The sequence below is a fragment of the Leptonotus elevatus genome, chromosome 14 (genome assembly GCF_054856555.1).
Source record: "Leptonotus elevatus isolate MCC_2025b chromosome 14, RoL_Lele_1.0, whole genome shotgun sequence".
In the NCBI taxonomy this organism is placed as follows: Eukaryota; Metazoa; Chordata; class Actinopteri; order Syngnathiformes; family Syngnathidae; genus Leptonotus; species Leptonotus elevatus.
The window spans coordinates 12,568,466-12,583,472 of NC_141252.1; the positions used below are offsets into that span (position 1 = coordinate 12,568,466).

The window sequence follows — 15,007 nt, forward strand, 5'->3', positions numbered from 1 at the left end:
ATACGTCTGCATCCAAAAAATGTACTGTTTTGTATTTTGGAGCAGTAAAGAAATGCATATTTAAAATGTCTACAATGATGGTTTTGTGGCCGAGGCTACACTTTGTCAGCACACTCGGGACCTTGATGACAAAACATTAAATTTATTTATTTTTTAAAGAATAATCTATTGTGAAGAAATAAGTCTTGGTCTGACATGATTTGCGAAAATTGATGCAGAATGAAAGAGCTTCCCGTCACTAAAACTAGAAATCTAAATTGCACTGGTACAGGGGGATGAAAAAGTAGGTGAACCCTTGGGAATGTCTACATAAATTGGTCATAAAATGTGATGTCTTTTTTCAATATCACAAGAATAAACAAACAAGAGTCTGCTTAAACTAATATCACACAAATACTTACTGAAAATATTGTGAATATTTTTTTTGCTTGTCTTTTGAGCTCTAACTTGGCGAGATGGCCTCGAGTTCTTCTGCAAAATATCTTGATCGACGTGAATTAATTTTTCTACTGCAGATAGGGATCTGTCCAGGCCCTGAGATAGCAAAGTGCGCCCAATATCATGATGCTCCCTCTACCATGCTTCATGTTGGCGTGCTGTGACATTTTTCCTCCACGCATGTCATTGTACGCTCCGCCCAAACATTTCACCTCTGGTTTCATCTGTCCGCAGAATTTTTGCCAATAGTGCTGTGGAACATCCAAGTATTCTTGCTAAAGAGCAAATGGATGTTCAAACGTGCCGCAATGTTTTTTTTAGGCAGTAGCCGCTTCCTCCTTGGTGTTTTCTCATTAACCCCATTTTTGTTTAATGTTTGATGTACGGGAGCTTTGTCATCAGAGATGTAGGCATGTGCTAGTAATTTCTGTCTTCAGCTGACACGCTACGCTAACATCATTGAGCATTCTTCACTCTGCTGTTGCAGTCATCTTTACAGGATGGCCACTTTTCTCCATTAATAGACCATTTTTCTTATCGTGGACGGTGGACTGATGAACACCAAGATATTTATACTTTTGTAACATTTTCCAGCTTTATACAAGTTTAGATTCAAAGTCCTAACCTCAACCCAATTGAGACATCCCAGGAATCTGCTGAACTGCAACACTTTTGTAAAAAGGAATGGGCCCAAATTTATCATGATCATTGTGCATGTCTTATCGGCAACTATAGAAGACATTTGGTCAAAGGAAAGCCTACCAGTTATGAAATCCAAGGGTTGACTAACTTTTTCCTCCCTCTCCTGTGAATATTACTTTCAATAAAAGTATGAATACATGAAATTGTTTCTGTAGTATTAGATTAAGTAGACCTTTTTTAGTTTATTCTTGTGATTTTGATGAGGATTAGGCCACATGTTATGACAATTTTTTGGAGAGTTTTAAGAAATTCCCAGTGTATATTCAGCAGTGTTCAAATAAGATAATAATAATAATAATATTGCAGTAAGATCAACTGCTAGTTGGCAATATGCATGTAATGATGTGGACATAATTCCCCGTCTGATACAAGGACGCGTTAATCACTTTGATTGCCAGAGAAAAGAATTGTGAAATGTTAAACTCCCAATGATGTAAAGCTATAATTGAAAAGACAAAAACAATTCATCCCGGTATTTTATGTGAAGTCGTGTTTGTGGAGGTAAAGTGTGACAAATCACAAACTATATCTCAACAAGTGGTCAGCCACATGATTGACTCAAGGAGGAGGAGGGGGGGTTATAGGATATCCAATGTTATTGCCTGCGCAGCACAAATCTCAACCACATCTGGTACTACTTCTCTCCATCCAAACATCTAAACTTTATGTCACACAGAATGCAGTGTAGTTCTTATGATTTATGAATTCTGTCAGGGACGGACTAAACACTGAAAATATTGTTTTGGCAAATGAGAGATGTGTCCTTCTAATGTACTCACATCTCCCAGCACAACCTGATGCTACTGAAATATATTTCATGTTTCACACACATGGCCACCCTGTGAAACTGATATTGTTTGAGTTGTCTGTCAAGTCATGTCAGAACATTTTATCAGGTTAAAGAGGGTTGGGACTAAAGAAATACAAAACAGATATTTAGGACAGGCTCATAACACAATCATTTTGACATCTTGACCACACTAAAAATCACATTGCATCTTTCCAAAACTAATACCAATGCAAACATTTCTTTTCTCTACATCGGTACATTTTACACTAATCAAAACCAGTGCATCCGTCCTGTAAACTAGGACTTTTTTTTTCTTGGTTTGCTTGAACCCCAACTGCACATTAAATAAGAATGTGTTCTTGTAAGAATTTGGCCAGAAATTGTATAAAAGGTTAAGCTACATTACATTCACAATGAAATGTTTTTTCCCAACAGCATGGCTGTCAAGGCCTCATTTTTGTCACAGGCCACATTGTTGGTATGGCTCCTTTATTTTATGATTGTGAAACCATATAGATGTTTGATCTTCGCATCACAATATTACAAACGCACAAGAGCTTGGACTGGTACCCAAATCCACATCATTGTTTTGACATTAACCAACCATTCCCGAATCAACTCAAATGGGTTAGTAATTGTACTTGTTCCAAAAAAAACTTGTCATACTCCAAAAATAAAAATAATAATTGATCATAATGGTAAATGTAGTGCACTTGTATAGCGATTTATCAATACTGTATGTTTTCCAAAGCCTCATATTTAGTGTACACCGTGTTGTGTTGACGCAGGAGTACGGAAAGATTTTCTATTTTAGTTTAAAATAACTTATCGGTACTTTAACCCCCAGGATCCCTCCCTTATTGTATCCTAGCCAACGGCAGACCCCAGTTTTTGTTTTTTGTTTTTTCTTATCCATCCCATTGTGTTATACCAGCCTTGTCCTAACTAGCGCTAATATGAGATAGCGGACAAGCTATCTTGAATAACAGCCAAAATGTTTGATGTTTTTGAATTGAGTGCATTAGGTATTATATACCTTTTGTTTTCTTTGTCCCTGTCCTTTGACCCTCCAAACTAACCTGAAGCACAACAATTTCATTAGATGTAAACTGTGAGTAAGCTATTCTTGGCTGTCCTTATAAAATGACAAATGTCCATCACCTATATTTAAAGAGGCACGCTATACACACTTGATGACTTACTTAAAAGACTTTCAGTGCTAACTTGGGTGAAAGTATGCCATTTTCAAGCACTATCAAACTGATGAGCTATCAAAACAATTCCAGAGGGGATGATTTGCTGCATTTGGTTTGTGTCATGACAAGTCGGCAATGCCTCTCCAGTTCTTGTCGGACGAATCAAGTGTGGACATGCACAGACATAAACATAATGGATTCCCTTCAAATATGGTATACTATTGTAGAGGATGCAATAAACACCTATTCACGATGTAGCGTGTAGCGCATCTTTGTGCAGAAGCATTACTTTTGACAATTTGTTGTGCGTGATACTGTATTATAGAGATGGTAGTAGTTATGCATCATTAATCATACATGTCGATGAAGAGTGATAGTTTATCTCAGTTTCATTCTGGATTTTCTGATATTCTCTAGAAAAATATAGCTATATATATATGACAATTTACCAGAAATTATTTTTAAATCAGGATCATTGGAATGTTTCTACATAAGAAGGATGGAAATATTTTCACATCAATAATACCCGTAGTAACAAAAAAATAGGTGACAGCAACACGCATCGACTTGATCAACCAATCAATCTGACACCACATTAACAGAAAGAGCAGGTGTCATCTGTTTTGTGATCTGTGGGAGACAACAGCGTACCCTTAAAAACACTACATTACAATAATAATTACCGGTAGAACCCAGTTGACACTGAGGCAGAGTCATCAAGGAAAACGTAAGGCCCCCACTCTTTTAGGCCTCAATTTTGGCCTGTGAGTCTGAAGTAGTGTACTGAATGTGTGTGCATGTGTCTGCTCCCTGTAGAGAGCACTACATTTGCACTGGAAGCTATTCCACACAAGAGCCTTTCCTTGTGTGTTTGCAGCTGGCTGATGTGAAGAGGTGATAGCGGGATAAATAACAGGAGAGGGATCCAATTGTTTGATTTCAGATAATATCCAATGAGATGGGTCCTCTAAGGTTTTGGCCACTGACCTTAAACCAGATGTGGATCAACATTATGTCATGAGGGTCCTTATTGAGAACACGTCCCAGAAAAGACTAATTTGAAAATCCCCCTACAACTGTGTTGTTTTCGGTCTCGGGTGCACAGTTAAATCTATGAAGCAATCAGCCTTGGGTATCAGTAAGGCTAACTAGGTTACAGTAATAACATTTCAAAAGATTAGAATGACAATTCCCAGTGCACAGTCGAAATCTCCCTTGGCAAGGGGGCTTGAGAGGGTGAAACTGAGTTTGTTATCTCTAGAGACTCAGAGAGGTGGTGGGATCATTTAAGTAGTTGATTAATTTATTACATTCTCTTGGTTTATGCAGGTGCAAAAATCCCTCTAGAAATGACGAACATGGACTACTGTGTTTTTTAAAAATTCATTGGCAATACATTTGAAAAAGGTGATCAAGAAATATCAAAATTGCTTAACTCATTCACTCCCAGCCATTTTCACTGAAGCAATCAGCTTCACTCCCGACTGTTTTACTGCATTTTGACTGATTTTGCAAGGCCCATAAAATATAAATAAATAAATAAAATATTAGAGTCTCTTCTTTCATTAGGAAAGAAAAGTATATTTCTATCTGCTTCCGTTTTGTAGAAATTAGCATTAAAATATAGCTACGTTTAATCATTTTTCACAAATCTATTTAAAATTGTGAGTAAATGGGCTTTTTTTCAACGTGGCCCTGGTTAATCTCTTTTGCTTTGCTGCCACCTGCTGGCCGTTTGTGTGATAACTACCATTTCTTCAACCATTCTTTGCAGTTGAGAGGCTGCATCAACGCCTTCCGTATGCTTTAGCATAAAAAAAAACAACAACATAATAACGTATAAATACGTCTTTGGGACACTTCAAACATTTAAAATAGACCGTATTTATACATTTTGGGGAGTAAATGAGTTAATGAAACGAAGTAAGGTAGAGAGCATTTCTTCCTTCTTAACATTCCCGGGGCCCTCCAGGTCAGGACCATTAATGAGCAGCGGACCAACATGGCTGAAAGTCTCTCGACTTTAAAGCAAATAAACTGAAGATCATTTCACCCAAAAAATTGTTCAAAGCCAGGCAATAGTAGCAAAAGCTGAGATCTGATGATACAAATTTAAACCGCAGAAGGTTTACATACCTCTCTTTTGTGGGACAGTGTTTAGGAAATTATATTATTATTGGAATCAGTACCATGAGAGGATATTCCTAATAAAAGCTGGCGTTCATCATGAAAATGGATAGAATTCCAACACTTTCGAGTTGCTATAAATCTGTACCTGTGTAGACTGAGATGCAGGATCAACTTCTGGCTGGCCTTCAAGCCACGAAACCTTCAATGGATTTTCACACAGGCCACTTTCATTCTTTATTGCCAGCTCCTAAGGATAAAAAATAAAAAAATCAAGGGGTGATGGTAGAAAGATGTATCCTTATTGTGATTTCCAGATACATAACAATTTTTACATACATATAAAATACATACGGACAACATCCTGAGCATTTATCATCTAAAATAGACAATGAAAGAGAATCCACTACTTGCGTTACTATTAAAAACAAAAGCTGTAACCTAAACATCGGTGGGCAGAGACAAAAGAGATTGTACCAGGAGAGTGGCAGATATGTTCGGGCAAAAAATAAAAAATAAAAAAAATTAAATAAAAGGAAGCAAAAAATAAATAAAAACACGTCAAAAGAAGGCCTTCGGTTATAGATAGTGTGGAACACTGACAAAAACCCTGCACCCGCAAGCTCAAATTTGCATTAATTATATTAACTTCATAAAATTACTAACCAAACATTGAGTTAGTGTGGGTAGAAAATCTGTGTTGGGTGTTATGGTTTGAATTAATCAGACTACATTAAACTTAGTAAACTGGGACTTCAAAGAATCTATGTGTGAAGAAATGTGAAACTGCAAATGTAGGCATCATATATTATTTGTTTTTAACAAGCAAAATAAGAAGAAGAGGTACTTACAGCTGCCCTCACAGTCGCAAATTCAACAATTGCGCTTCCTTTCTTCTTACTTGATACTATCACGTTCAAAATATCTCCGTACTAGAAGTAAGAAATGAGAGGAAAAAAATGTCAAACAGTGGATGAGAGGAATATAAAAACTAGAAGATTATTTCTAATCCCTTACCAAGAAAAATCTTGTGTGGAATACTGATCACTGATAACACTTCAAAACGAGACAGATAGTGGAATAAACATTAGGGTTCAATTTGTACCCTATCGATTTCCTGTGCGAAGACATGAGCCACTCAGGTAAACATTTTATCTGCGCCGTCAAAGGGGGATACATGTGATCGAATAAGATAAGATATGTATGCTTTCATCCAGGCTACTGTAGGGAGGAATTAATAATAATAATAATAATAATAATAGCATAATATGAAACTTTCTGAACTGAACTCAAATGTTAATGCTTATCAAATACACTCCAGAGCTAGCCTGACTGTGACAAAAAAAATATTCTCAAATAAAAATATCTGAACATTACAACCACCACCCACAAATGAAAAGGAACAATGAAGATGTATTATTCTAAACGCCACAAGGACACGTACGCAGTCTTCCACATTCCATACTTGTTTTCCCACACAGCGGTGGCTATTTCTCTAACTCAAACTATTAACTGTCACTCATTACAGCTTGCCATGTCAAACAAAAACGTTTTTTCTCCTACATTTCTTCCAAAAAAGGCAACAGCCTCATTTTCCACAGTCTTAACCCTGACACAGCCGTCCTACCTAGATTCTTCTCGAAGGAGTGCGTGCTAGGGAGAAATTCAAGCGCCTTTTTCCACACAGCTTGACGTCAGTGACACTTGCCCTATCCTCATTTCAAACCGGCATATGCCTGCAATAGCCATGTGAGGGATGGAAGCAGAAGGTGGTTGCATGAGTTGCATGAGAAGAGCACATTTCCTCGTGCCTCCCTTGGCACTGCTTAATCACCTGGTAAGAGGGGCAAGAACAATGGCGTGCACGCCTTTAAAAGGGCACTGCAACATTGCCCTCAGCACTTTCACCACAACAAAACTTAATGGGCCTTGTTTAAAAGGAGAAATAAAACGATACACAATTCTGAAGTCATGCAGCCCTCATATGTGTGCATATTTGTAAGCAGGGTTGATACCTTGGAGAGTTGCATTGGAACACATTAAAATGAGCAGCGTTAAAAACATTTTGTAAGCTCCACAAACTATAAGTAAGATTATGTGAATATATGTTTTTATTTTACTATTTTTTAATACATTTTACTCATATTCTTCCTGCAATATTTTACGCAAACAATCTCGCCATGGTAAAGTGAGTAGGTGTGTTTTACAATATCTTATCAGTAACTTGTAACAGTCACTTTCAATGTCCTTGCAAACCTTATCTGTCATTACCTTTTGTAGAAGTTTAAGAATGAACTCTTGACAGTAGCCACCATTTCTATCGTCATCCTTTTTACACTTCCACTTCAACTGAAAAGAAAATGAAAACAGAAGGGATGTTATTGAGAATGATACACAGAATGAAAAAAAAAGTTATTATAATAGCTTATCATGCGATCGGGAGCTGCTGGGAGTAGATCCATGGTATTATGTGTGTTAAAAAGTGTTTAAAAGCTTGATATCCATTTCAATGAATATTTTTTAAGACACAGGTTCTATATATTTTTAACTCCGGCTTGATTCCCTCCATATTACATGATGTTTTAGAGATTACTGGGCAAGCCTTCTTTGGAGAGGACTAGCTTCGACAAAAAGTTTGCAACACAGGCACGATATTCATAAATTCCTGTGCTGCTAAAACCAGATCTTATGCAACCTCTCCAATCAATCACATTGTTATGGCCCAGCAAATATCACAAAATAAAGCAGTATTATTGATGGCAAGCACAATATGTTGATTCCGCTCCAGTTCTCTGCTCGCTGTCAAAGAAGAAGCCGAATTTCTGGGAATGTGAATGTTTATGCAGCCTCGTTTACCCACAATAATGGTAAGTCAATGTTAAGTATTTGCTAGATGTGATGTCTTGGGTTTCAGTTCAAAATTCTCTCGGTTCAAATTGAATAAAACATTAATATACAACAAAAAAATGTTTATATGAATTTTAAAACATACATTAAAAAGGGAATAAAATAATTTTAACTTCAAAGTGTTGTCAAGGATGAGAGGTGGCTGAAAGAATCTTGAGTCTGACCATATATAAAACACAGCCTTTCCAACACAAACTCAGTACGCCTGAAATGCAATACACTCAATGCTTCACGTACATGAACGAGGGCCCTGACATTAACCGCCACCAGGCTGCAGTTTGTTGTTCTAACTAAGCACAAAAATGTGAGGGAATTCCCTCCTGCGCTAGACAGCTATCAAATTTGGAAACCAGATTTTATGTTTAAAAACATTAGCTAACATCCCCAGTGTCTGTTAATATGTCAGGCCATTACTAGGAGTAAAAAAATAAATAAATAAGAAAGACCCTTTTTGGTCATGTCTTCTAACATCAACTGAGATTGGTAGAGCTCATCACTGTGTGCCAATGTCCTGCACTTTCAGAAGTTCCCAGATGAGGGATTGGAGACAGAATCTCAAATCTCATCATTTACTTTCTTCCCAGCCTTGTCATCCGACTAAAACCACACAGATCTACCTTTAATTTAGGAGTGACGTTGCTTCTGGAACATCTTCCTGGTACAGAGTCTGAGGGAGAAAAAAAAAACATGAGGCATTAATTGAAAATAAGTCAAAAGATAAAGAAACAAATGTTTTGTTCGGGCAGACATGGGACTAATTCATATGGATAGACGTTTTATTTTGGCTGTCACATGGCGAATGCCACAGACTTATGATGTAGAGAGTGCCTCTTCAGAGCGAGCGCGCAGCTTCAGACTTTGGGGGGCCTGAGTGCGTGCAAGTTGAAGATGTGCTGACTTCGCATGAGTAATTGCACAACCACAAAAAGATGTCTAATCTCGGGCCAACACTCCCGACTTCCCTTACCTTCACATACATCCATACAACTGATTTATTAGACTATTTTTTCCCCTCGTGTCTTCAACATGGGAACACACGAGTTTTCATGCAAAGATGTGCTCACGGGGTCAAATTCGAGGTTGGAGTGCGTACATGCATGCATGTGTGTGCTTGATGTTCGGCATTCCTAGAAAAACATGCCAAAATATCTTCCTGCCAAGAAAATATACATCTACTTATTCTTTTTGTGTGTGTGACTAATATTTGGTTAAATCACAGGCCACCTGGTGAATGCTGAGAGTTCTAACTGACAGTTTGATTACAGGGGTTCACTCAAATAAGAAGTAAAACAATTGTGTTAGTGCAAATTCAACTCAAGCGGGCAAGACAGAACTCCATGGCGCTAGCTTGGTCTGTTTACCCCGCAAACTAACACAATGCATCAGGTTATAAATTAAAAATGGAAGTACTTCTGTGGCTGTAATCTCCCGCGTTCTGCTGCTCTTCCCTTTCTCTTTGGATTCGCTCTTTGATGAGCCTCTGTTCTTCCTCAAGCAGTCTGCATCCCTCCTCCCTCAAACGAGTAATCTGGTGGAAAAAGACATACAATACAAAGATGTAACAACTTACAGGGACGGAAAAATATGAATCTTGGCATTTTATTCAGCGACAATAAATCAATGTCAATAAGTTTAAAAAAAAAACACACATAGTAACAATAACAATAATAATCAAAATAAAACGATTACAGAAGATGAAGTTTACAGAGGGGTAGATCAGATAGAATTCCTATATTCACGATTAAAAGTAATACATTTCCAATCATGAGTGAGTAGGAGATGCAGATATCTACAAGCTGATAACATTGTTCAAATCGGCTTTGCAAAGTAATATGTATGTAAAAAGAGCAGTCATAAATAAATAAATAAATAAAAGAAGAAAAAAAGGAGTGAAATCTTGGGACTTGATTGAAAATAGGACGGTGCCCCCTACTGGTGAGTTTCTGTCTACACCAAGGCAAGAAGCCATATAAGCATCATATAGTATGACTCAACCTGGAAGCATGCACACCCTTTTTTTTTTTTTTATCACTGCGTTTCTGAACTGTACCGAGTCATGCAACATCACCTAATGGCTTTACACATAATTAAGCTATGGCAGTGAAAAGATGGAGCATCTGTTTATGGCCCCAAACTTTGGAAGCTTTCAAGGCAATAAGAATCGGGAAATTGATGGAAAACTGAATAAAGACCACTTGGGTTGGCTCCAAAGTGATTTTTTTGTAATGTACTGTATTGGAATGGAGTTGAAAAAAATGTGTACTCTCAGCCTCTATGCTCTCTCTTTAGCCGGTCGTTCCTCACCTCTTCTTCAAGTGTTCTTGTGATTTCCACTTCGTCTAGAGTCTGAGCTTCTGCTTGTCGCTCTCTTGCCTCAAGATCTGTCAAGAGATAAAGGCCCTCTTTGAGAGTGTATGCGGTTCAACACAAATAACATCATACAACACTTTTAAAAAATATACTGATGTGATGCATTACAAGTTCACAAACCAGTTGCCATTGGCCTTTTCTACTGGGAACATACCGAGCTTAATCTTCTTTCTCTTGTCATCAAGTTTGCGGTTTCGTTCCTCTGCTTGTTTTTTGGCAGCGCAAATTTTGTCATAGGCGGCCTGAAAACACCATCATGAATGCCGGGATAAATGATTTGTGCCTTTTGTGAGTGTGCATATCACAAGCCATACAAGAAGTGTAGGGAGACTTAGTGCACCTTACCTTGGCAGCAGCATCAGTAAGCACCTCCAAAGCCTGAGACAACTGGTGGAAGAGCTCCGCTAGACCAAAGCAGAGGGAAGAAATAAAACCACATTGAAACCGAAACCCACAAAATGTGTTTCTTAAAGAAAATCACACAGCTCAATTTGTAACTTTGATGCATAGGTTTTGAGAAGGCTAGCGCCTGATGTCGTCAAGTGCCAAAACAGCCACGATATCTCAAGTGACGAGCCTGCAATGCTGCACCAGCTCCATGTCTTCCATTAGCGCCAATGCCGCAATCATCGCTACCACGCAATATTCCCCACCGTCTCAGTTGTCATTTGACACACACACACAAAAGCATACAAGAAGACCACAAGTGCTCCCTATCATGCAACGCTACTGCACCATACCAGCCAAACGTAATTATCGTCTTATGGGAGGTCTGGCAGGGCGGCACGGTTACTCCCGGTTGGGATTGGCAAATTCTAACTAACAGGAGGATCTGGGGATCATACTGCCAGCAGAGGTCAGGTTACCTACATACTCATATTGTAACAGGCAACAATGAAACTCAGTGATGCCTAAAAGAGGCAAGTCAAGGGGGGGGAAAAAAGAAAAAAAGCATGACCCCCTTAACTCACCTCACAAATGCATGCAACCTTCCCCAGAGAGCCTGCACATCCCAGACTGGTTGCAGTCTCGTGCGATTGGGACAAAGTCTGTCCATATGTGGGTTCAAGTGTTGAGGCCCTCCAAACCGCTTCTTTTCCATTTCTGGGAAACCGACCCCCTGCTCTTACATTATCCCACTCGAGCCCCAACCCCACCAATTTCCCATTTTCTCCCGCATGACATAATCAACAATTGTCTGAGCCATCCAAAAGCTGCATAAACCTCACTTGAAATACTGGACAGCCTTTTTTCCAAGGTGTCTTTTTGACAGTCTGACAAAAAAAAAAAAAAAAGTATAAACAGATTTCCTTGTGTGATACATTTATGGGTTTGCAACTGTCAACCAGACGATTTTAAAAAAAGCAAAACACGTAATTTGACTGGTCCATTTGGCTAGAAATTGTAGATCTTAATTGACCTTTACATTATATGACTGACTGGTTGATGGTTCGAGGGGTACAATCACGCTCAAAAAAGTTCACTTACCTGCTTTTGGGTTGTCGGGGTTCTTGTCTGGATGGCATTTCAAAGCTTTCTGTCGATAGGCTTTTTTGATCTAAAAGAAGAGAATAACACTTACTATATGGTACAATATGTAGTGAAGCATGTTCAAGAGGACACAAAAAGAACTACAGCTACAGCATCCCCTTTGGCACGGGTTTTGGCAAAAGTAAAAGTAGCATTCTATTTTTCACAACCCTGTCTGTTGAAGTTAAAATCAGGGCTGTATTCTTTGGATGAAATCAACACCTGAGCTGATCCTGTTTCCTGTCCCTCTGAGACATTAATACAAAGGAACCGCTGCGCCACATAGCAACTAATGTTGTTTCGATACCAATACCGGTATCGGGAGAGGCCTCGATACTGCATTCAAACAGTAACCTGCCGATACCATTTTTTCCAACGCTAATATAGGACTTTGGAGGCAGCATTTTGTGTCTTGCTCGTGCACGACATGTTCACTGCATGCCGTGCCAAAATATCCTATTGGCCCTTGAATGTTCTGAACCAATGGCAGGGCAGCTTTTACACGTTGAAAAAAATAAAAAACTAGGAATCGGTACGGTTGGTTTTATATAAATGTGAGACGAGCACTACTCCATCAATAGTTAAACTTCTTAAAAATGCTAAAATAACAGACAGACAGATTGCCATTATCAAGAATAACCATGGGAATGCCACCAATATCAAGCTGTTAGACAAAACTTTTGTGGGGCTCAGATAACTTAATGCTTTACTTAAAAATTGTGTTAAAAAAAAAAAACTTAGGGTCATTGGCTGGAATGTGAATCATACTTTGATCAATCTCGTAACTAGTTGAGGTCAAAAATAGCTCTTATTATTGTAAGAGAGTTGGTGATGGTGACACAACAGCTTTCTGCACACACACACACACACACACACACAAAAAAACATCATTGTTTTTGCACAAGTTATAATTATACCTCTGTTCTGCATTATGTTCAGATAGCCCCTTTCAGCATTAATCAGTCTCCTGCCAATACGTTACAGGTCAAATGAAGCACCCTTCATTAGTCATTTTAAAACAAACACCTTGGCCCCTTGGCATGAATTTACTGTTGCTCTTTTCGTGCTGACTTTACTTGGGGGGGGGGGGGCAGGTGGTAAGAGCCATAAATCGTGTCTTCTCACTCCATTTTTTCAAGTATGGTTCAAACAATAAATAGCTCAAGGAGAAAGCAGTCATCATTAGGCCGCTTTTCGCCTTGATGCTTGGCAAACACTTTGTACAGCTCCAAACTGACACGCAAAGCTGGGGAACGGTGCCATACACACGCTTATTATTGTCCTAAGCCTACTTTCCCCTTTTCGCCCCCCCTCTGCCTGTTCCTCTTTTTTTCTGTGTCCTGTAAATCTCAAGTTGGAACAAACTGTAATGTACTGACATTCAAATATTATGAGATTGGAACAAATTGTAATTTATTGACATTCAAATGTTACTAGAAAGGACACTTGGCCAAAGCACATTTCACAAAATCAAATGAAACAGCAAAAAAATAAAAAAATTACGAGTTATTTTGTTTTTTGTATGTTCAAAACTTTGCCTGCTATAATTCGCATCTTGCACATTGTTTAATATTTTTATCGGCAAAATATTTTGTACTTTTAAACACTTTTTTCAAATGTTCAATTTATTTTCCCTCCAGTGTCCAGAAGAGTTTGTAACAACATCCTTCTCACAATGATCTACAGGGAAATTGGATGGCTATATTCAGAGATTTAGAACGAACGTGGCTTACGCTGCATTAGAATGAATACTGCTATAGTTTGCAACAAAACAACTACATTCAATAGGGATGTTCAATCGATACCACTCTTCTTAGTCCAATACCCATACGACTCAAGTACTCAACTCTTAAGTAGTCACAGCCACTGATACCAAGTACTGATACCACTAGTACTTTTTAGGGCTGGGTTTAAAAAAATTGAATAATCGATATCAAATAAATTTTCCTTTTTTAGCCTGATATCGATTCATAAAACCATGAATCGATTATTTTAATATCTCTTTTTCCCATAAATTCATAAGAAAATAGAATTTTAAAGATTTTTTTTATCAAACTGGTTTCTAGAAATTTGCTATTCACATTAATTTAAAATTATTTTCTTACATCTTTGAAAGCATTGACTTATTGCACTTTAGGACAATTCCAAATCTTTAAAATTTAGATTTACAATTATTTAATTAGAATTATGAAAATATTTTCATCTCATCCGTGCTGATGTCAATGTTTGTCTAACACTTGTTTGTGTTTTTATCATGTCCCTGGTATTTAAGACGAATTGATGTTCCATAATGAATCAATATTGGATTCAATTAAAGTGAATCGAATCGGGAAAAATCGAAATTTTTATCAAACTGAACTCTTATGAATTGAAATCGAATCGATTAAGGAAATTAGAATCATTCGATACCCAGTCCCAGTACTATTGATGCATTAAATTAAGACCATTTTCTATTCTTCTAATTTCTAGTTTCTCATCATAAATGGCAACCGCCATCATGAGTACCAATACGTCGGGCATTGGCCCCATACCAGGCCCTCCCCTAATATTCAACCATATTTGTGAAGCAATTAAGGCATGTTTTAATCATTTGTTAAATAATTGAAAGAACTTCCTTTTTCCGGTAAATCAACGCTTCTCATAATAAAACAATTTTGAGTCTGAAAAGTAGGGGGAAAAAATTTAATGCACCCTCTTCTCCATGTTTGTCATCATCTGCAACAGGTAGACAAGATAAACTTGTCCCTTCATCTGCTGTAAAACTAGCGGATGTTTGACTTATTAGGACAAGCTCAGCTGTTTGACTACTAGATTCTATCATCGGTATTGTAGTCTGTCATGGAGCATTTAGCTATGTTACACATCATTATCATTGACTCAAAGCACAATTCCGCTCTTGGATACAGTTAACACTTAACACACTTCAATGTTGACTATTCTGTCCCCT

The 15,007-nt window shown here is 37.9% G+C and overlaps 1 protein-coding gene across 3 annotated transcripts in view; it reads right to left on the reverse strand.

The window, feature by feature from the left end:
- The window catches only part of dnajc17 (DnaJ (Hsp40) homolog, subfamily C, member 17), a 32,613-nt gene that overhangs the window by 13,554 nt on the left and 4,052 nt on the right, over positions 1-15,007 (reverse strand). For all 3 annotated transcript variants that reach the window (XR_015097070.1, XM_086094664.1, XM_086094665.1), the window contains exons 2-10: positions 12,019-12,088; positions 10,876-10,934; positions 10,685-10,772; positions 10,465-10,541; positions 9,571-9,688; positions 8,778-8,827; positions 7,525-7,602; positions 6,105-6,185; positions 5,402-5,503 (exon numbers count right to left, since the gene is read on the reverse strand). Coding sequence is in view for 2 of the 3 variants with exons in the window: in XM_086094664.1 (XP_085950790.1) it covers positions 5,402-5,503; positions 6,105-6,185; positions 7,525-7,602; positions 8,778-8,827; positions 9,571-9,688; positions 10,465-10,541; positions 10,685-10,772; positions 10,876-10,934; positions 12,019-12,088 (723 nt within the window). In the remaining variant the exon portion in view is untranslated. The remainder of the gene's footprint in view (positions 1-5,401; positions 5,504-6,104; positions 6,186-7,524; positions 7,603-8,777; positions 8,828-9,570; positions 9,689-10,464; positions 10,542-10,684; positions 10,773-10,875; positions 10,935-12,018; positions 12,089-15,007) is intronic.